The sequence below is a fragment of the Dicentrarchus labrax genome, unplaced genomic scaffold (assembly GCF_905237075.1).
Source record: "Dicentrarchus labrax unplaced genomic scaffold, dlabrax2021, whole genome shotgun sequence".
Taxonomy (NCBI): Eukaryota; Metazoa; Chordata; class Actinopteri; family Moronidae; genus Dicentrarchus; species Dicentrarchus labrax.
In genome coordinates, this window is record NW_026136708.1 from 17,506,649 (window position 1) to 17,529,624 (window position 22,976).

Here is a 22,976-nt window from a genome sequence, read left to right on the forward strand (position 1 = left end):
AGAGAGGGAGAAAGAGTCAGAGAGCAGAGTTTTGGCCTGCCGCCAACTAGTGCCACCATACAGCTTTTGTGCAGAGAGTTGACTTAGAAAGGACCTTTCAGAGAGGGAGAGAAAAGAGATGGAGATGACAGAAAAATACAGAAAAACGGGCAATGAGAGGACGTCAGAGCAAGAGGAGAACGGGAAAAATAGGAGTGTAAATAATCACAAAAGGCAGCTGTAAGGGAGAGGACAGATAAATAATGAGAAGGGAGAAAAATGAGGAGTAGGAGGAGGGTTTAAACCACCCATCCCTTTTTACCCTCCCCCCAAACTCTGTTTAGCTTCTCAAAGGTCACAAATAAACTGTAACACTTAAATTTTCATTCATGCACCTACGTAGGCGAACTGTGCAGGTTATTTTTTTACCCAGGTGAGGTCAGGGGAAGTGCACTGATGTCACTTTGTCAGTAATTGGGGATTTTGGGTAACGCCACCATCCGCAGCTTGGATGAGGGAATTACCTGTTTCTGTGAGGGCATTGTTTGCTGTCATACCAACACAAATTTATGCACATTTCAGAATGAGGAACCTTCCAGTCTAACACTTAAACATAGACTCAGTGGCTGAAAAAAGACTTTAGATGGCTACACATGCAAAAATACACAATATAAACACACAGAGAGGACAGAAGGGGTAGCTGTGCAGTTGCCAGTGGTCTATTAATAGTGGGGTAATATAAATACAAAGTGCTGCGTGTGGGGAAAAGAGCTCGACTGGAGGGAGGGTGAAGTGACGTGGTGGGGAGGGGACACTGTGATTCAATAGAGGCCACTGTTCACCTGATCGTGTGTGTGTGTGTGTGTGTGTGTGCGTTCTCATGGATGTGTACAACATGCTTGTGGGTGTAAAGAAATACCAGCCTGACTCGTGAACAGTAGTAAGTGTGTTTGTGTGTGCGTATTGTCATGTATGAGCACTAAGCTGTGAGTGCCTGAGAGAGCCAGGACAAAGAGAAGGATGAAGGAAGGCACAGGAGGGCCTCTTTTGTCCCCATTGAACCCTCTCTGCTCGGGGTAAACTGGGGCCCTGATGCCCATACTCGTACCCCAAATAACTGGCCCATATAGCATGGGGGTATTTAAGTTCACGTTGCCCTTGGGCCCAAAATAAATACTGAGACCTGATAACAATATACAGTCTGCTTGGACTCTGCTAATGAAATTCCATCACCATGGCATTGAAGTTCACTTCAAGCAGCGAGGACAGGCAGGAGGTATGTGTGTGCAGAGTTTTGATTTAAAGACAATTAGAAATAATGATAACCGTCAGTATATGAATATAAATATGGAATCTAATTTTCTTCATTGCTTGTTTCTTGAAAGAAACAGCTTGGGTTGCAACCGGTGAAGATTGCACTGGCTGTCCATTCTGCAAAGTGGAAGAAAGAAAGCTTAAAGAGTGGGCGATTGAGAAATTAGAGGAGTGGTGGGTCCCTTTGGATAAAGATGCATATTTGAAAATTCATTTGAGTCTGGCTCATAACCTTTCCAGCATGTCCTCTGTCTCCCCCAGACTTTCTGTCACTCTCCTTTATGTAGCCTACTTTTTGATTAAAAAGAACAAAACAAAATGCCATAAAAGAGTAGCATAACTGAGGAGAATTAAGTTTTCTGGCAGCACTGTTTGTAACCATCACCACAAGCTTTGTCTCTTTCTGCAGTAAACAGACATGAGAAAGTCTAAATGACAAGTGCAGGCAGATCAAAAACAACAGACAGTGTGCAAGATTTCTTTTGTTGTTTGCAGTAATCAATCTAAAAGAGCAGAAGGTGCCATACAAAAAACTTGATCTTCCTATTCTTAAACAGGTAAATCTCAGAGAAAACATAAAGTAGAACAACAGCCAAGAAGCACAAAAGAAAGTGGGCCTCTGTTATGTGCTGCTCAGCGCACCCTCCTACAGCTGTCTCTGTTAAGAGTTCATGTGCTGTGTCAAACAACCACACACACAGATGATATCAGAGTTTTGAGTCACTCACCATTTCAGTCAATGCATGAGATTGAGATTCAATTCTTGGTTAAGTTTTCAGATAGGTAAAAAATTACATCAAGAGTGAACTGATTGTAATAAGACAAAAGTCATAAATCTTGAGCAGAGAATTTGTAAACAAAACTGCATACAGACAGACAACAATGGCCGAATTAAGACGAGGAGGACGTGCAGATTTTAGCTGACACAGCGAAGTGGAGTTTGGCGCCACGACTACGTCATCATCATCTTCTTTGGCGATGATTAATAAGCTTAACAGAAACGTGCACCACACACGCAAGTAGACCTATATAAACAAAAGCTTGGGCGTTCACGTTTGCTCATGCACACACACACACACACACACACACACACACACACACACACACAGCTCCAATGATGCACACTTGTAATCAGGCATAATCATACTGGACAAACACATGCACAGAGAACAGTGAAGTGGGTTATTGCGGTCACAAAACAATAGCTTTGCTGAAGAAACTGGGGTTTCAAAGGCTCCTCTGAGTGGTCAGTTAGACTGGAAGTGATGCAATAATGAGAGTAGAGAGGGAGTGGAAGGGCTGTAAGGGGGAGGAAGAGAGAAAAGGGGTGATGGGAGGAGACCTGAGACTGCTTGGATTTTGCCTGAAGTTCTGGATGCTGACAGACAAACTTTTCCATAAAATTCACACTAGTCCTGAGACAAACTATCAAATACATAATGTGCACACTGGTTACCCCACATGTCAGCACAAAGTAATCTCCCTGAGAGTATGAAACGCAGTGGTTCCAAACATTTCTGGCTTGTACAAAGTAAAGTCTACATGGACATGAGTTGTGAGAAGTTTTCCTTCTCAGACTGTTTCATTTCGGGCCTCGAATTATCCAGTATTTCACAAAAACAGACAGAAGAAATAAACATCAACAACAGAAAAATATGATTGATAATTTTTGTCTTTCACATGAGTTATCATCCCTTTAATGTGAGTCCACAGATTCATTTTAAAACTCCTTGAGGGGGTAGTTTGGTTACCAATAATGTAAGGTAAACTCATAATTTTTCAAACTTCAGGGACCTAAACTCACGAGAGAGAAGAAGAGAGTTAAAGCAAAGCTGCTGCTCTCCTTCCTTTTTGTCTCAAAGCAGGAAGTCATGTGATTCCTCGGAGGGGCAGAACCAAGAGGGACAGAGGAGGAGGCTCACTGTTGCTGGGAGAAAACTCTCCCAAGGTGTGTGTGTTTGTGCAAGTGTGTCTGTGTTTTAACAGTTTGTTTGTGTGTGTGTGTGTGTGTGTGTGTGTGTGTGTGTGTGTGTGTGTGTGTGTGTGTGTGTGTGTGTGTGTGTGTGTCGGCCATTGGGTTTTGCCTTGCAAAGGTTAAGATCTCGTCCTGTGTTAAAACACACAGAAAAAAAAAGACACAGATACAGTGTGTGAGCGTTTGTGTGTCAAAAACCTCCTCCACCACCTCCTTCCCTTTCTCCAGCTGCTCAGCTGGTGTGTAGGAGGAAGAGGGCTGACTGGCCTGGAAGTGCTGACATCAGCAGAGAATGAGGCACACACACACACACACACACACACACACACACACAAATATACACACGGTCAAATAGAAACACTTTCTAGTTCAGAGGTGCTGGTAGATCGGGTCAGGCAAGTTTAACTGACCTACAGATTCTGAGCCTGAGAGGAACGGAGATAGATTGAAAGAAAACAAAGTCCAATTTTCATCATAATTGCTCTCAGTGGCTCTAGTAGCTCAGTATAAAACCAGCAGGCTCAGAGGTCAAACTGGTATGAATCTTGATAGTTGAAAAAAAACGCAAAGACAGCTCCAAGCTGAGTCTGCAGCATGATTTATCATTATCAGTTAAAAGAGCAGCACCTTAGGTTTTAGTTTTCAAAAAAGGGGAAATTCAGGTTTTAAGTTTTGGCTTATCAGTTTTGCTAATGCTGTACTCACCAAAGTAACTACTGAGATCTGGAAATAAGGTGACTATTCTGCAAGTTACATGGGGCAGAAGCACAAACTGTCAAGTGACTGGACAGGTTTTAAAACCAGATAATATAAATAAAACAGCTGCAACAGGAAAAACATGATTCTTATTTTTTTAATACACTAATGAAAACATACCTATGAATATGATATTCAGTTTCTGCCAATTGATCCTCCTCAATGTTACACTCTGGACCTTTGAGAGAAAAAAATACTAGACCAATAAATACAGGATGATTTAGCAAAATACATAGTTTGAAGCTATATACCCTCCTACAATGGGTGTGTGGGGTCAAAGTTGAACCAGGAAGTCTGTCTCTAAACTGAGATGGATGTTTACAATTTATGATTCTCCCTTCGTTGTCTCTTTTCAGGAATGTCGTTCCCAGAGCTTAAAAAATGAACCCGGTGAGATATTACAGCTAGGTGATGGCCAAAACTAAGGAAAATAAAACCCAAGTTCTAATAAACAGAAATTATCCTTTTAGTGTGTGTCATGGTACAACATACGGTAAGAATCAGTGGCTTGTGGTCTGGTGTATGCGTGTGTGTGTGTGAGTGTGTACTGTATCTGTTTTTAGCACCATTAGAGTGAAGAGCCCCATGAACACCAGCGGGGCCCCGACACTAATCCGGACCAGATGTGAACTCCACTGCTGCACCAAAACTCAAAATATACACAACACCCATGCACGAATACACACATTACATACAAGAGCCGGCACGTCACCAGTTCCAAATAATCGAGCTGTTTAGTTAGCCAGCATGATTATACGTAATGCTATTATCGCCATAATCTGTCTGAATGAGATCATAGCTCACCTTCAGCGGAGTTAATTAGAGGTTTGAGAGGTCATGAAACCGCGTACGTCAACAGATAGAAAATGAGGCGACCCATCTTCAACCCAAACTAAGTCCTGTTGGCGTGACCTGGATACAGCTTCGAGGCATTAAGCAGGCTGTGTTGTGGAAACATCGGGTCAAAAGAGACGGCACACCCCACTGTCACACGCACCAGAGCAAAGGTAGAGGAAGCGGACAAGTGTAATGATAAATGACATGTGGACACACTGGAATCCACAGAGGGAAACTCAGGGGCAAAGGTGTGTGTGTGTCTTTTAATGTCCTTTTCTGTAACTTAATGAATACACAGAAGAAAAAAAACATAGAAAACTTAATGAAGACTTGAACACAAACAGCGACGAGAGAAAATACTGCTTGTGGCTCATGTTTCAGTTGTGAGTGTATAGTTTTTGTGTAATTTATGGCCACAGGAGACAGTGGGGCACCATACGCTGCAGGACACATGCACATGTTTGTGTTACATAACTTTTTTTTTTTCTTCCATTTTATCATTAACTGTGACTTCATGCCTGATATTAACACCAATAGGCTGTTGTGCACATTGGCGACCCCAGATGTCAACACAAGGTAATCTCCCTAGAGATCACAACATGAAACGCAGTGGTCCCCGACAATTTCTGGCTTGTGCAAAGTCTACTTTATGACCCCCTTGTCACAGGTTAGGGGTGTAGTGTCAACATGAGTTGTGAGAAGTTTTTCCTTGTCAGACTTTTTAGGGAAAATTATCGAGAAAAGACAGAAGAAATAATGAAATATATGACTGATAAATCACGTCTCTTGTGTCTTTTATTATTCCTTTAATCACCATGTTATGATGTTATGAGTCCACAGATTTATTTTAAGACTCCTTAAGGGGGTAGTTTGGTTACCAGTAATGTAAGGTGAATTCTAAATGTCTTTTTCCATTTTTGCAAAAGTTTAGTTTTGAGAATTTATGTTTATATATATAGAGATATAAAACATAAATATAATGTTATATATAGACAGAAATAATATATTGATAACATTTAACAGACAGTTCTTAGCTAAATGGGGAGAAAACAGTCAGATTTGTAATTTCCCGTGTGTGCAGAAGGCTTACGGCCAGTGTCTAGATACCAGAAATTAATTTGGGTTACTAAGAAAAATCCACATCCTCATTTCCAGAATGATAGCATACTTCTCTCTTTTGCTCTACTTTGTAATTAAGGCTAATACCTGTATCTCCACAGTAGTACTGATCTTCCATAAATCTATCACATATTCCAAGAGAAATCCATAACCTAATCAGTGTCCTCAGTTCACCGAAAAAGCTACCATTTTGTTCTGTGCGGAGCTTAAGCTGGTCCTCAGTGGAAATACAAGTATGCACACAGAGCCGAGTGGTGTTAAAGGAGGCAATAAACCTCAGTCAACCCCTCACCCAAGCCACGCACATAAAATCAGCATGTCGTCCTCCCCTCCCTCACTTCCTCACTCTTTCCGCCCACTTCTCTTTCTGCCCTCTCTTCTTCTTTCGCTTTTCTATCTACTATTAAAATGAACCGTCTTACTCTCCGTGGACGTTTTTCCGTTTGCTTCCCATCCATTCGAGTCACAAAGTGGGAAATCCGTTTTGAAACTTTTCCTTTTGATGATATCCTCAATTTTCCTCCACATAGAAACACAAAAATGCTCTTTGATGCATCACTGAATATTTTGGTTGTCTTGGTTTTGTTTTGGGCATAACCAGTGTGGCACATCAACTACACTACAATACATCAGCTAGAGTATAGTACTACATTACCCAGGAGCCTCAGTGGCTGTTGTTACGTTTTTGATCCAGAACTGATGCAGAATCCAAAAGTAAATTAATCATATAGGTGAACCTGGTTCCAAATCTCTGCATCACCACCCACATCTCCAACATATTCAGCAATTCAAATATGATGGATATGTCCGCTGATTGGTGGAACAGTTAACCAATCAGAGCTTTATAGGCAGGAGTAAGAATGACATAGACATAGATACCCAGGTACATTCATGTAAAACACTGACAGATAAATGGTGACAATTGTGGATGAGATCGATACAGCTGTGCAAGTTCTACAGAAATAACTCAAATGTTTCTCGTGTTTAGTGGAGGCTCCCTGTTGTATATCTTTGCACTTTTTTATAATTGAACCAGAATTCGTTCACGACAATTGCTCAGTGGTTGAACATTCAAGCTTCTAACTTCCAGTCACCTTGTCTATGTAGAAAATGAGTAGGACTCTTACTTTCAAACCCTGCAAGCTAAAAATAAATCCCTCCCCTTCTCTACTCCATTGCCCTTGAAATAGGTCTGTGGGTTGAGGCGTCGATGGCAGGCTCATTTCCCAAAAGTATTCCTTGTCGCCCGCTCCGTATCTTCCCACAGGAATAGCAACATTCCCCTTCCTGATAATTATGAATGATTCTGCCCTTCCCCCACTATTCCCCCTATCCCTCCTCTCCTCGGTGCTGCTCGTATCGCACAGAGATGTAATTAATCATGTAGACACCCTGCTAGTCTTAATACTAAGGGTGCCCTCTTTTTCTCTATCTCTCTGTCTTCCCCTTATACTCTTTATCTAGCTCTGTCTCCTTCAATGCCTCTCAATCTCTCTCACACACAGTTTGAAGGTCTCATTAATCAACCTGTTCACATAGAAAACTCTGTAATGCATACCAGTGGGATCATTTGGTTCTTGGCTGCTCCTGTCTTTTTTACCCTTGTCTCTATACACTCATGTACACTCCACTGTGCTTCAATCCTCAGAGTGTGTTTTTTTGTGTGTATTAGAGTGCGTCTGTCATCGGCACACTCATATGCCAGGATAAATACGATAATCGTTGCTAGCAGACTTGCCCTCTGGTCCCTCTCTATTTTTAGATGTCAGATGTTGAAATAGTTCAAGTTCTTAAAAAGGGCAGGCTGCGAGTCACCACCCCATCGTCATAAAGCCGGGGCAGAGGATCTGTCAACCCAACCCCACGGACAAACCCAAACAACATTCATCTCACACAGCAAATGAATTATTTTAAATCCACCAGCAGTTTATCACCAAATATATTAAGAGCATGTTCCCTCTGGTTGTATTTATTGACTGGCAGCTGAATTACAGTTCCCTTCAGTCATGCCTTGAATGTATTCTTTATTTTCATAGCATATCGAAAGAGTTTGACAGATTAAATTGACATTTTTCTGTCAGAGGTGCTCCTGTTAAGATTTATACATGTGCGACAGATGTTGGATTATAATGATATATACAGTACCATGAAACAATAAAGATTTCTCTACCACAAAGTAGAGTATTTGCATTAACATCTATACCAAGGTAGCTATCCCTTTAATATCTCTGGTTGCACTATCATCTGAAAGCTCCTTTTTTTTACAGTGTTAGTCTGTGGTATGTGGGCTATAGAATAAAGCCCTCCCCTGTTTACCCTTTTACTGTAATGGCAATGTATTTACAGAGTATTCAGGGTGTGTAACAAAGCAGCCCCTTGTTCACCCCTTTTTACTCTAATTATAGTGTAGGCCATTGTGCTCAATGTTGCATATTTTCAGGGTTTTACAGAATCAATGTGACAAAGTACCTTAATTTGCCAGGTATTCAATTTTCTAGATTGCTAGAAAACCCACAATCCAATTTGGTTAAACAGTTGACTCATCTCAACAACCCCCATGTGTATGGCTATTTGCATGAGCAGAATTCAGGTTTGAACTGTGTGAAAATAAAAAGTAAAATACATAAAGATGAGAAAATTATTGTTGTGGAGGTGTTTAGTTCTTCTGCTCGCTGCTGTTTTACTCTCCTGCGAGTCTGTTTCTCCTTCTGTCTCAATGAGCCGTCTTTGTCTTTACTGAGATGTTTCTGTTGTCAGTGTACTCGTGTGTTTGTGTCTGTGTGTGTCTGTGTGTCAGTGTGTGTGTCTGTGTTTCAGTGTGTGTGTGCATGTGTGTGTGTGTGTGTGTGTGTGTGTGTGTGTGTGTGTGTGTGTGTGTGTGTGTGTGTGTGTGTGTGTGTGTGTGTTCTTGGCAGGCGCAGTTGCTCCGTAGCTTAAGGACGCTATGTCCTGGAACTCGGGTTGATAAAGCCCAGCAGGGATGTCCTGTGTTGTCCCAAAGCAAAGCATACACGTCCCATACTGGGGCTGTAATGAACAGTGTGTGGTTGTGAACGTATACTGGTTGTCTATTTCTTCTAAACTCATACTTTTCTTCTTCTTTTTGCATGGATGACATGAAATTTGATTCTCACAATTTTATTGTTTTCAGGACCCAAATCATGAAAATATCTAGTGATTGATTTCCCTTCTGCTTTTTCGCTCTTCATATCCAAAATTCTTCTTAGTGTGTGTGTACATAACTTTCCTGCCAATGCTCCATAGGAACTGAGGTGACCCTCCAGTGCCGATCAAAACACACTGACCCAATGAGGCCTTACTAGGGTAACGTGACCAACCATGCCTCCACATCGGCCCGCTCTGATTGGCTGTTTGAGGTGGGATGGGTCAGCCACCTCTCCCACCTCAGGCTAACTGATTGGAGGGAATGTAGGAGTAAACAAGTAATTCTTTGAGCATGTGGCCTTACACAACACTGGATACACATGAAGACAGAGAAGGGGAGCAGAGAGGGAGAGGCAGACAGATGGGAGTGCTAGAAAGAGAGCAAGGGGTTGACATTGCAGCCGTAAGGTCTCGGTGATGACAAGAGCAAGCTTTTTGGTGATTTAACAAGGTCACAAATCTCAGAAAGCAGTGTGTGTGGATGTGTGTGTGTGTGTGTGTGTGTGTGTGTTCGCTTTAACTGCAGTTTAATTCTAAGAGGAACTTGATATTGCTGTTCACACCATAATAAGGGATTTGTCAGTCTGAATAAGGTATTATAGATTGGATAGACCCTTTTCATGACAAAAAAAAATTAAAATCTATTTCCTGAATTGAGTTGACATTTAAAGTGAGTGTGTGTGTGTGTCTTCGTGAAGACCTTAATCTATTCACAAAAAGAGGAGTGGAGGAGGGAGTTAGAGCAGAAGTAAAAAGAATGAGGTATAACAGGATTCCTTCTGCCAAGCTCCAGATCCCTGTCCAGTGTACACACACACACACACACACACACACACACACACACACACACACACACACACACACACACACACACACACACACACAAAATACAACTTAAAACACACACAAGCTGAGAGAGACACCCAGCCGCTGGCCGGGAAACGCACATATGATTGAAGAGAATGGAATGTTCTGTCTGCAGTCCAGAGCTCAGGGCAGCTGGAACCTGGACCCAATGTGTGTGTGTGTGTGTGTGTGTGTGTGTGTTATTGTAGGGTCACAGTATAAATAACCGTCCTCTCTCGGCAGTGTTAGCGCAGACCAGCCTTGCTGTTTATTTATAAACCGTCTTATACGTGTCAAGGACCTGCATGTTGTCTACGCCTCCACCTCGCACTACCTTGCAACACTCTCACTGCTCTCCTCTACTACTTTTTACCAGTTCGTGGTTTCTGTGAGTGTGTGGCTGTGAAACCTCTGCATAAAGTATATTTTGTGAAGTCCGTGAGGGTCAGCCCAAAATTTGTGGCTGTCCATACAACAAGCGTGATGAGTGAACTGGACGCTTGTTCAGCCAAATACCACAAACAAGGAAGCTTTTCCTCACACTGTCAGGTGGTCACCATCAGGTTTTCTAGTGTACGTGTGTGTGTGTGTGTGTGTGTCTGCGTACGCACAACCCTTATTATAGTTGTATCAGTCCGTCCTGTATATTTTTATGTTTGTACAATACAATTAGTATAGTATTTATACCATAAAAAAGCCCATCTCCAGAAGTGAGTGTATGTCCAATACAGAATAGTTACATATCTTTATAAACACTGCACCTTATGTACTTGTAAAGTATTAAATCATTATTATTATACTTAGTATTTAAAAGATTACATAAAATTAAGCTTAATAAATTTATTGATGGGATTATTGATTTTTTAAGCGGGTGTGAGATGATGTGCCATCAAAATGTTTATTTTGTTTTCTGTCATTCCCCTTTTCTCCAGAAATACATTGCTGTTCTTAATAAGCTGTTTTTTAAATTATTTTTTAAAGATGATCAAATTCATACCATTTTGTCATTTGCTGTTTTCCACATACATGTTACACATGTCTAAAATATGACTCAAACTTGTATTTAGTAACAAATAATAGTATTTGTGGCTACAAACCCTTAGGCCTAGGCTCTTGTTTGTTTCTTGAAAATGAATACACATACCTCTACATGTGCCAGAGTCAGACAGACTTTCTTGCTTTCATTAGCTCTTTCTCCTTGAAACAAAACAAACAATGAGCTCCGTCTCGTTCTAGTTATTATGTTTGCTTTGCTAACTTTTTATAGTCGTCATTTGTCTGTCGTTCATTTGCTAGGACGCTACCTGTCGCTTGTTTGGACAAAGTTAATTTTGTTTGCATTCTCTGAAGAAAGAACACTTCAGGGAAAGACAAGCATTATTTTAACCACAGCCCATTGTCAGTTCCTCGTCTTAAATGGTAACTTATGTTGAGCAAGTTGTTTGGCTTGACCCAGCAGTGGTCACTGTTGACATTAGACTCAGATTATTGCTGGTTTACATAATGGCCGATAACGTGTGGTTATGTTTGGCCAGGACTCACACACACACACACATACACACTTTGTCAGTGGGTGGTTAAGTACACCAGAGGTGTGAGGCTCAGGTCACAGAGTTGGTCCAATCACAGCAGTGGCAGCAGGGTTGAGGGGGCGGGGCTAACATGTATGAGGCACTTTGAACTTTGACACAGTCCTGTCTCCAGGCTGTATGACACTGTAACCCTCTGACCCAATGCTTTCCTGCAGCACAATACGAGAAGAGCTTGGAGTGTGTGTGTGTGTGTGTGTGTGTGTGTGTGTGTGTGTGTGTGTGTGTGTGTGTGTGTGTGTGTGTGTGTTGTGGGGGGTTTTGTGTGCAGGTTGTATCTGGGTTGGGCTGACCATTAGAATGTTTCTCTCAGACTCACACAGAGTACAGGAACCCAGCAAAGTGGAACTGACCCAGTTCATACATTTGAGTTCAGATATGTGCTGTAGCTGGGTGATGAAATACACTTGCAATACCATGCAGACCCTCCCTTTTCTGTACTGCCTGGCTACGCAAGCCAATTTCACTCCACCAATCACCACTGCTGAGGCTACAACCAATTAGAAAGCACTCTTAGAATCATCTGCACCAATCAGAGGAACCTGCTTTCTGGGTAACTCACTGGACTGAGGTATTCATTTATATACATTTAAAACAAGCATCTATGTAATAAATTGATCTAATTCCCACACAGTAGACTGAAAATCAACTAAAAAATGCAAATTCAATGCACACACACCTTCTACATTCAGATTTACATAAATACAAATATATGAGTCCCCACCTACGCACCTTAAAAAATCTGAATAATGAGAAAAAGGAGAGAGAGAGAGAGAGAGAGAGAGAGAGAGAGAGAGAGAGAGACAGAGAGAGAGAGAGAGAGATTCCTAGCGTGGTTGCTGACAGTGATTAATTGTTCCCACATGTTGCTGACGGACAAAAAGGCCTCTGTGTTCCTGAGCTCTGGCTGCAGCTGGTGCACGCACACACACAGCTGGGGCCTGTCTCACGAAGCAAGTTCAGCTTCGTCAGGCTATCTTTGAGTTAGTTTGCTTCAGAAATGTAACACTGTTGAACTTGGATAATCGACCTCTTGGACAGTTTACTCCGTCGATCTAGCAGCTTTCAAGATTGGCTCAGGGGGAGTCTATAATGTCAGACCAATCATAGATAATGGTAAGATTCAATTATAAAATAAATTGACAACCCTTGCCCAGTAGTCTGCTCTAAAAGTGGGTAATTTGTATTCTTCTGTCATAAGGAATAAATGTTTACAATAAAAGAAGTAATTAAGTTAGAATATAAACAGATATACAGATATAAAACAATAAATGTTACTCATAATTAAAAACTACACTCTAACAGCTACCAGATATTAGTTATAAATACTTTCATATATCTACAGTGGGATATCCAGCCCCAAAGCAGGTTTTCATGATGATCAAAAGGAATAGTTCAATATTTTGGGAAATATTTGCTTTCTTGCCCAAAGCTTGATGAGAAGATCGATACCACTCTCATGTCTGTAAACTAAATATGAACCTTAAAATCCACCTACCAGTACGTCTAAAGCTCACTAATTAACTCATTATATCTTGAATGTTTTGTTTCACACAAAAAAAATATTTATTGGCCAGGCGCAGTTACTTCCTGGAGTCTTGCTGTTACCGTAAGGTTGCCAGGCAACCAGTTTCCAGTCTTTATTAGCCTAGGAACCAGACAAATCTGCCAAGCTCATGATGTTTCATTTGCTGTGCATTTACCAATTAGTCTGGTGATTCCAGGCTAAATGCTCAGCTAAGCTAACCGGCCGCTGGCTGTAACTTCATATAATCAATCTTCAAAAGAATGTTTCCCAAATGTCAAACTATTCCTTCAAAGTAAAGACATTTGTCAGAGAAGAATTAGAGAGAATGAGGAGGGTACAAAACAGAAAAATGGAGGGAATAATTAGTCGAGAGAGAAATCCCCAAAAATCCCTAAAATTACCCGGGTAGTGTCAAGAGCATCATTATCGCTTGGAAGGTTGTTGTTGCATGCTGTGTTAGTGTATGTGTGTTATTTAGCTCTTGTGGCTGCATAGCAGGAGTTATGAATCAGAGCTGCTGTCTCAGTGAGCTGTTTTTATTAATGGACTTTGGGAATACCCTAGAGGAACTGTACGGTAGTAAGCATACAGTATCCCACTCACACAGCGATGTGCCATGTACACACACAAACCCATGGAGTGCTGCAAATAACAAACCATAAAATGCTTATTCAATCACACTTGCTGCCTTAAAGGGCTTCACAATGGCGATATTTTGTAATAAAAGCACAACAGTAAATGAAATAGAACAAAGGATTCCAAGAAAGAGCTGTAATGCAGTATTGATTTCAGCTATTACATCTATTTCAGTTATGAAGGAGGAGGAAACGGGTTAATGATGGATGTTGAATTTAAAATACAGGACTTGGGATTTTCATTGCACGGAAGAAGAAACTCCCTCTGTGTATTATGAAGATTTTCTTAATGCTTTGTACGCAGAGAGCCTTCGGAGACTCTTTTTCCACATCTGAGGCTTGTTTGCCCCAAAAAGTCTGTCAGGTTTAGTGAAATGCTGTTACCAAACTCAGGTGTGATTTAAGAGCAGTTTAATAAACTCCTGGGAAGTTAAATTATATGAAAAATACATTAAGACTCATGGTAGCCAGAAATAAGATGTTGTGGTGTGCAGGAGAGACTGAATGTCTACATGAAATGTGAAGCAAAGAAAATAACCAGACATAAATGGTTAAAAGGTCAGTCCACTGAAATAATAAAAAAACATATTTTCCACTCACAGAACCACAAGTGTATCAGCAGATAGTTTTAGTTTTATCTGCCAAGATCTTTGTAACTGAGGCTTCTGCTCCATCCCAGTAAAATGGAGGTGAATAAAGTATATAAATATATCTCTAATATAATAAATCTATGAATTATCCAGACTAACATGTATAAGCTGGACAGTGTGTGGGAGGATCTACTACTACGATGTACTACACGCATACATCACACGTAATACTGATACATAGCAGGCTCATTTATTCTTTCTTTATTCTGCAGTCATCATCTTCTCACCCTCTTTCTCACCATCACTCACACATTTTTACACGGCACCCAACTTTTTATTTTTTTCTCCTTCTTTTTATCACTGTCCGTGCTTCGGTTGCAGATGTCCCTTTTCCTTTTATTGCTGCTCCATCACACCGAGTTAGAAATATCTCACCTGACATTTGAAGGATACGAGCAGTGGCACGGAAAAGAGAAACATTAAACAAGTGGCTCCGTTTGGAGGAGGGAGTTTGGAGGTGCGGGGATAAAGGTGGTGTAGGATGAAGTGAGGGAGAAGGATTGATGAAGTGTCAGCTGCTGGCAGGTAAATGTTTACAGCAGCGGGAGATTCCATTCATTCTGCTCTCATTCGTCCCTCCTAAAGTTCTCTTTTTCCTTTACAAAGTCCATCTTCTGCCATTATTTACATCTCCCTGGCAGCTGGAAGCATTCAGCTAGTGTGTGTGTGTGTGTGTGTGTGTGTGTGTGTGTGTGTGTGTGTGTGTGTGCGTGTGTGTTTGTGTATTGTGTGTGTGTGTGTGTGTGTGTGTGTGTGTGTGTGTGTGTGTGTGTGTGTTTGTAAAATGTTCTGTAATAAAGCAGCATTACGTCATGCCTCAAGAGATGCTGGCAGAGGATAAACACTGGTCTCACTGGTATCTCTTCTCATCTTACCTCATTTCACAGAATACACACACAAGCACACACACACACACACACACACACACACACACTGGGAACGTGCATTCACATACACACACCATTCATGATTAAATGCAACTTTTTATGGATTTGCTAATGCACAGCAGCGGTCACAAAAAGCACACAGTGTTGCAAAAACATTTACAATTGCAAAACACTCAAGAGCCTGCAAATGCAAAACTGGGCATTTCTGTATAACTTCTGAAAACACCTACATGCTCAAATACACACACACTCACTCACAGAGGGTCATAGGTTCAGTTTGGCCTCCAGACATCAAACTTTCTTACTCTGCCAATGTAGCATTCAGAATTCGTAACTTAAGCCTGCTTTTTCTCCTCTCTGATTGAACCGCCTTTGACCAGAAAAACAATCCAGACCAAATTGTCTGTAAACTGTTGCCCAGGACAGACGGGACTGCTTCATGGAAAACAATATTGTGATTCCCACAAAACTCGAAAATGTTGGCCCTCGTAGTTTGGAACAGAGAAATCTGTTCTGTTTTAGGGAGTAAAAATATACATGGGAGGAAAACAGAGAGGGAAAAATGCGTGCATGTTGTGGATGGCGGTTGGGTTGTTTATATGAGAGGATATAGCATAGCCCCAGAGTCCCTCAGGGCCCATAAGAGCTGTGTGTTTGTGAAACAACAGAACCTGCGGAAGAGGAAAAGGGTATGGAAAGAGAAGGAGACTGAGGCAAAATAATGAATTGAACAAGACCTTTGGTAGGTTGTGGGGCACAAAAAGAGGAGTAAAAGGACAAAAGTCAAGTCAAAAAGGTCTTAACCATATATACTAATTATCCAGAATGGAACAGTTTCCTTAAAATGCTGTTTTATAAACGTTTAAAAGCTACTGTTATTTAAATGGTGCTTGGGTTTTATGAAAACAAAATGTTTTTCTGGCCTTTGTCTTTCTTCTTGTGGTTTAAATGTAACCCAACATTGAGACATCAATCTTTTGGAAGCATTTAGTCATAAAACAAAGTACTAGACAATTTGAATGGTGGCTGACTCTAAGTCAGTACGTTCATCCTCTGGGGACAATGAATCTTGTTACAAAATTTCAGGGAAATCAATCCAGTAGATGTTGTCTCAGTTTGGACCAAAGTGGTAGACCAGCGAATAGACATTGCCATCTCTAGAGTCATGCCACTAGCAACTAAAAACGTGTGTACAACTGCTACGGCATCAGTGTATAAAAGAAAGAATGCCTGTCTGATAAGCGTAGATGTAAACAAAGCAAGCAGTGAGGCAACATGTGATTCAACAGTCTTGCAGCCGTTTGGGCTTTTAATGTATACATGCATCTCTGTGTCGTGAATAAAACTCTTGATCATTACCAGGGGCTGTCATGTGCACCAATTCCCTCACTATTAGACTCTGGGGCTCGCACAAGGAAGGAGTTGATCAATACGCACCAGCCAAGACTCACACACAGGCATGCACCAACACACATGATCAGACACAGAATGCGCTCCTCAAGCAACACAGGGGCTCTTTGTATGTGTCATTCATAATCGAGGAGACGCTTGATTATAGACCACTGTCTCTCTTTTCTCTTTTATACCCATGACACAAAAGCTACAGTGGGAACAATACAGACATCAGTACTAAGTGCTGCTGCTGCACGTTAATGTCTTCTTGTCTATATTTTCTGAACAATTGAGACAACAAGATTTTGGCTTTGTTTGTGTGTCTAGTCACCAAGAGCAACTGTTTACATCGCTGCAGAATCAGCAGTTGTGGGTGGTTTATGGATCAGTGTTGGACTTAATGAGAGGTATTCATTGAAAGTTGTATTGGTAAAAGGAAAGAAAGAATGCAACAAATCAATATTGATGACAGTCATTGTTTGGGTAATTGGATTTTACACACATCACTTAACATAGTCTCTTTTTCTCTTTTGTGTTACAGAACTCCATCCGGCACAACCTTTCCCTCCACAGCCGTTTCATCCGCGTTCAGAACGAGGGAACAGGGAAGAGTTCCTGGTGGATGATCAACCCAGAGGGAGGGAAGGGTGGAAAGGCCCCTCGCCGCCGTGCTGTCTCCATGGACAATAGCAACAAGTACACCAAGTCCGCCCGTGGCCGTGCTGCCAAGAAGAAGGCAGCCCTGCAAGCTGCAGCAGCTGCTGCCGGCGAAGGGGGTGGAGATAGTCCTTCAGGTCTCTCCAAGTGGCCTGGAAGCCCAACGTCACGCAGCAGTGAGGACCTAGACGCCTGGACAGACTTCCGCTCACGCACAAATTCCAACGCCAGCACACTGAGCGGTCGCCTTTCACCCATTCTGGCCAACCCTGAGCTAGACGAGGTGCCAGATGACGAGCCTCCTCTCTCGCCGATGCTCTACTCCAGCCCTGGCAGAGCACTGTCTCCCGGCAATGCCACGACCAACGGGAAGCCTGTGCCGACTGAGCTGCCCCGCCTGGCAGACCTTGCAGGTACAATGAACCTGAATGACGGACTCACAGACGACCTGATGGATGAGTTGCTGGATAACATCAATCTGGTGCCAACCGTTACAGGACAGCCAGCTACAAATGGTTCCTCAGGATTCAACTTTGGGTCTAAACCCAACGTGCTAGGCACACCTTCCTCCACTTCCTCTCCCGCATCCAACCCTTCTCCTAATGGTGGAGTTAATGGTTACAGTAACTCTATCTTTGGCCCCCACACGACGGGATCCTCTTTGCGTCCGTCCCCCATGCAGACCATCCAGGAGAACAAGCAGACCTCCTTCTCCAGCATCAGCCTGTCTCGCTTTGGCAGTCAGACACTACAAGACCTGCTCAATTCTGACAGCCACAGCCACAGTGATGTCATGATGACCCAGTCTGACCCACTCATGTCACAGGCCAGCGCTGCCGCCGTCATTTCCCAGAACTCTCGACGTGGCCTCATGCTCCGTAATGATCCCGTAATGACCTTTGGGACCACTGGAGGACTTCAGGGCAGCCAAGGGGAGATGTTGCAAAGTAACAACCACAACCAGAGCTCCCTGAGGTCTTTAAACGGGGGCCTGAACCTAGCCAACGAGGCTAACGTTCTGGCTAATGCCAAGCAGCAGCTCCTGCTCTCACCTTTGGGGGGAAATGGTTCCTCTTCCATGCAGATTGACACCTCGATCTTTCTAAATGGAACCGTTAGCAGCAGTGGAGGGATCTGCCAGGACCGTTTCCCCACAGATCTGGACCTGGACATGTTCAACAGCAGCTTGGAGTGTGATATGGACTCCATCATCAGGAGCGAGCTGATGGACGCAGATGGTCTGGACTTTAACTTTGACTCTCTGGCCAACATGAACGGAGTCGGCAACTTCACGAACACCAAGCAGACCTCTCAAAGCTGGGTACCCGGCTGAGAGGGTCAGGCCGGGAAGGAGCAGAGCAGGTGTGTATGTTTGAGTGTGTAGAGGTGTATATCATGTGGTATTTGAGCAAAGGTGAGCATATACAAACTAAATTTCCCCATTGTGGGATAATAAAGGATTATTTTATGTTATCTTATTTAGAACTTTTTCTCCCCCAATACTGATTCTGACACCTAAAATCAGATCAGATCTTTCTTTTTCAAAATATAAAAATATGGAAGAAGTGTGCAAGATCACTTCTTAACTATTGGTGGAAACGTTCATATACCATCATGCTTTCTAGGTTTGTGATTTTATATATATACTGCTTAGAAGGTTAGAACAGATCTGAAAAAAACACTGAGATGCTGTTATAAACCATAATCGGAGTCCATGCTCTAATCCCCACATCTGAATCCATATGGTAAAGATTCTCTCAACGTAATTACATGCTGCTGTGTCTCTTCACCAAACCACTTCAACTGTGCATCGCTTCATCATTTTTCCCAATGATGCTAAAAAAAGTAGCTGCCCCAATAGTTTATTCTCCAGTTGCTGAAAGTTTGTTTGTTTGTCAGTCCTCGTTTCCTGGGCCATTCTCATTTATCAAGATTTGTTCAGCATGTGATAGAATGTTTTACATCCAAGCAAAGTTTTAAAATGATGTCCTAGTCATAAAAAAGTCTTTATCTACTGGTGAGTAGAAACATAATGTTCCTGTAAACACTTCTGGTTTCACCATAAAAAGCCGACCACTACCTTTACATTAAAATAAATACTTTCTTTTTTACTTACTATTACTCAGACATAATTATCTCGCCCCTTTATCTTTCCAGGTCTGAACTATGTAGTGCAAGAGAAGATCAGACACACAACATCCTTTTTGCCAAACCTGCCATCAGCACAACGTAAAATACAAACCCTGTGTTTACAGAAGAAGACTTCCTCTTGAGAGCTTTACCTTCGCTCCCACACTGGTGAACCATGAACGAACTGACAGACTCTAGAGATGCTGCACATCAGCCCTTAAAGCCTCCTGTGAAACAACAACAACAACAACAAAAAGAAAGCTATGTCAAACTCACAAATCTTAGAATTATGCAATTTTCCTTTGACATTCAGTCTGTTGATATCAAAGAGACACTGCTTATCAGAGGGGGTTTCAGGTGGAATACAAGGACTAAATATCAAGCGAGGATTGAAGGAGTGCACGGTGCAGTTGTTCCAGTTGAAGACAAAAAAGACAAAAGTGTAAAGTGAAAAAATCAAGAAGTGATGTGATGTAAATCTGATCCAGTGGTTTCTTGGGATGTGTTATGTTGAAAAAAGAATTTCCCTCTGTTTTCACTTAGTGATTTTAAATGTTCAGTGTTTGTTTTTTGGATTTTCTGTTTTATCATAACTGTTTCTGCCTCATACATGTATGTACAGAAAGAATTGGTTTATTGATGAAATGGAGAGATGGAAATGGAGTATCTTGGCCATGCATACAGTACATGCAAACACACAAACAGACAAACTTACACTTCACCCCAGTTTTGCAAAACCTCCGAACCCTTATGGTGTGTTCAGACTGAAAACGAAGCAAAATTTCACCAGCCGTTACCTGCGCGATTATGGCAGCTGGAGTGTTTCACAACCTGCGAATAATCTCCCGAACAGCCAATGGGAGTATTAGTTTAGTACAACCAATAGCTTGTATCAAGTAACAAATATATATTCTAAGAACTTACCTTGTAGTTCTGTCTCTACACAGTAAAGACGTTGAATCATAGAACTCCAACTGCCCACAGACAGTGACAATAATCAACTTGTGATTCTCTGTGACGTCAGGAGAATCTCAACACTGATAGGCTCTCACGATAGACAGCATCACATGAATTTTACACTCAAGTTGAAACCTTTTCAACTCATTTTAACATTTTAATCAGATTATGCGTTCGGTCTGAACACACCATTCGAAGTTAAGATTCCCATCTTAATGCCATGCACTTCCAGTTTTGTTCTAATGAATTGCTTGAATTAAATGAAATGCCGTATACTGAGGTGTTTCATTACAATTAGCTGAATATTACGAAAAAAATATTTGTTATCTTTTGTGTATATCTAACTGTAAAAAAAGAAGAAAAAAGACTAGAGGAAGAAAATCTTTATCATGGGTATTTGTACAGTGCAGGGCAGTGGAAAGGTCAAGAAACCGGGGGAAAGATCTTGTCTGTGTGTTCTTAGATTTCTTAACTTCTAGTGAGTTCTGTTAAGGTTGTTTATCACTGCATATGATGTAGCCAAAATGAATACCTGTGTCCTAGGGTTGTGAACATTTCCACACCATAACAGGTGCTATGTAAACAGTGTTGAATCCTGCCCTGAGAGCAAGCCGTGCATTTTGTGTGTTCGTTTTGTTTCTGTTTTTACTCAACCACCTGCAGAAGCCCAAAGCTGCAGCAACTTGTAGCACGGCGAGGTTGAACCTGTAGACAGCAGAGGGGTGGGTGGGTGGGCGGACAGTGGGGTTTGGGTGGGATCAGGGTTGTAGGCTCATTCCTCTAGAAGCCATTTGTTTCTTGAGTAAAACAATAAGCTATCTCTGTATATTGCCAAATTACTTGAAACAAACAGTAGGATATGCTGGCAGCCAAATCACAGCACACATACAGTACACACACATGAACACACACATAACACACACACAAAAAGAAAGAAAAAATAATACCAGGGATCTGTGTTAAGCTCTGCTGTTTTCTTGTCATGAGCTTGTGGGGCTTGTTATGCATATATAGAATCACTCAGGGGGGAATTTGAATAACATCAAGTCACATTCTAATGGTATTTTAACATTTCTGATAAAAACAGTAATGCTTTGTGTTTGTGAACTTGTAACCTGTGAACTTTTGGTCGTCAAGATGAAGAGGAAGAAGGAAGATAAACGTCAGGATTAAGACTTCATGCGGTCTGTTATTTTTGGTTTTTGCTTTCATAGCTTTTTTTCCTCTTGTTCGGACTCGTGACACACATACACACACCCCCTCATGGACACGCCTGGTGCTCCTGCAGGTGACTTCCTGTATCTCCTGAGTACATGTTAATGTGTGTGTGTGTCTGTGTGTGTGTATGTGTTTATCTGTGGAGTTTATTTCTGTTGAATTAATCTCACGAGGATGTGTAAATCCCTCACTATCCCTCATGGCGCATACAGCACAGACGACTGTATGCATGTATGTATTTATGCATTATGAATTGTGTGAAATGCATATATACTCGCTGTATGTCCTTATATACTCATGTAGTACTTGACCCTTGGATTTTGTGATACCTCTGAAGGTAAAGTTGAAGAAATAATGAACAACGTTACACGCCAGGTGGGAGGGAACACTGTTACCAGCGATTTAACTGAACCAGATTTTTAAAAATGGTAGAAAGCACCATTGTTGTAGCATCTGGACACCCTGGTATCCCTTCTCTGTGTATGGAGTGTATGCCCCGCTGTGTATAATAGTGTACAGATGTGTGTATATCATTTTGAGGCCAAGGCAGAGGAGTGTGTGTGCATGGTTGGCTAAAATGATCTACTGTGCTATCTGAGGTTTAGTGCATGACCTAGCTGTACCCCCCTCGACCCTTCCAATGGTGCCGTCCTGCGACAGAAATTGTAATACAGAGAGGAACCCTGTGTCTTTAGCACTCAAACACACACTTTCTATTTTTAAAATCAGGGCTCGCAGTGCAGCACTTGCACCATCCTCCCATATTAATGGGTTTATTATTACGAGTGTGTGTGTGTGTACATCGTTGCAGACACAGGGAAAGCCTCTTTAAACGGACGTTCCTCGGCTTCACACTCGTTTATTCCATGTGGAGTACAGTAGGTTCACGTCCTGGTGCTCTCAGTGAGCGTTTGGTTTTAACGTTGATGTGGTCAAAGCGTCACCTGACAACAAGCTGGAATTTCCTACACCGTGTCAAAATTTCCAGAGCATTATCACATGTCTTTTGGCAGGGGGAATCCTGAGCCATCACCTGAACTGCTAAGCATTTAAATTCATCCACACTGACTGTACGGACTTTTAAGGGGTGCTTTACTCCTCCTGTGAAGAAGGCCGACAAGGTGAATCCAGGGAGCTGTGTAATCCTCTCTATTTAAAGAGGGGTTACTGATCCTTGATAAACTGCAAATCTCAATCGCAGGAAAGTGTTCCTTACATTTTGTACATTCAGTGTAAAATGTTTTGGCTATTCGGGGAGATAGTTTACACTTAGTCATAGTGGAGCAGGCCTTCCACACAACCACTCAGTGCTACTGCTTCATTCAGGCACAGATTTTCTCTT

At 41.8% G+C, this 22,976-nt stretch overlaps 1 protein-coding gene across 2 annotated transcripts in view; it reads left to right on the forward strand.

Moving 5' to 3' along the window:
* The window catches only part of foxo3b (forkhead box O3b), a 43,461-nt gene extending 22,447 nt beyond the window's left edge, over positions 1-21,014 (forward strand). For both annotated transcript variants that reach the window (XM_051408501.1, XM_051408500.1), the window contains exons 3-4: positions 17,214-18,691; positions 19,487-21,014. In XM_051408501.1, coding sequence (XP_051264461.1) covers positions 17,214-18,662 — 1,449 coding nt within the window. In that variant the 3' untranslated portion in view covers positions 18,663-18,691; positions 19,487-21,014. The remainder of the gene's footprint in view (positions 1-17,213; positions 18,692-19,486) is intronic.
* Positions 21,015-22,976: the final 1,962 nt, after the last annotated feature.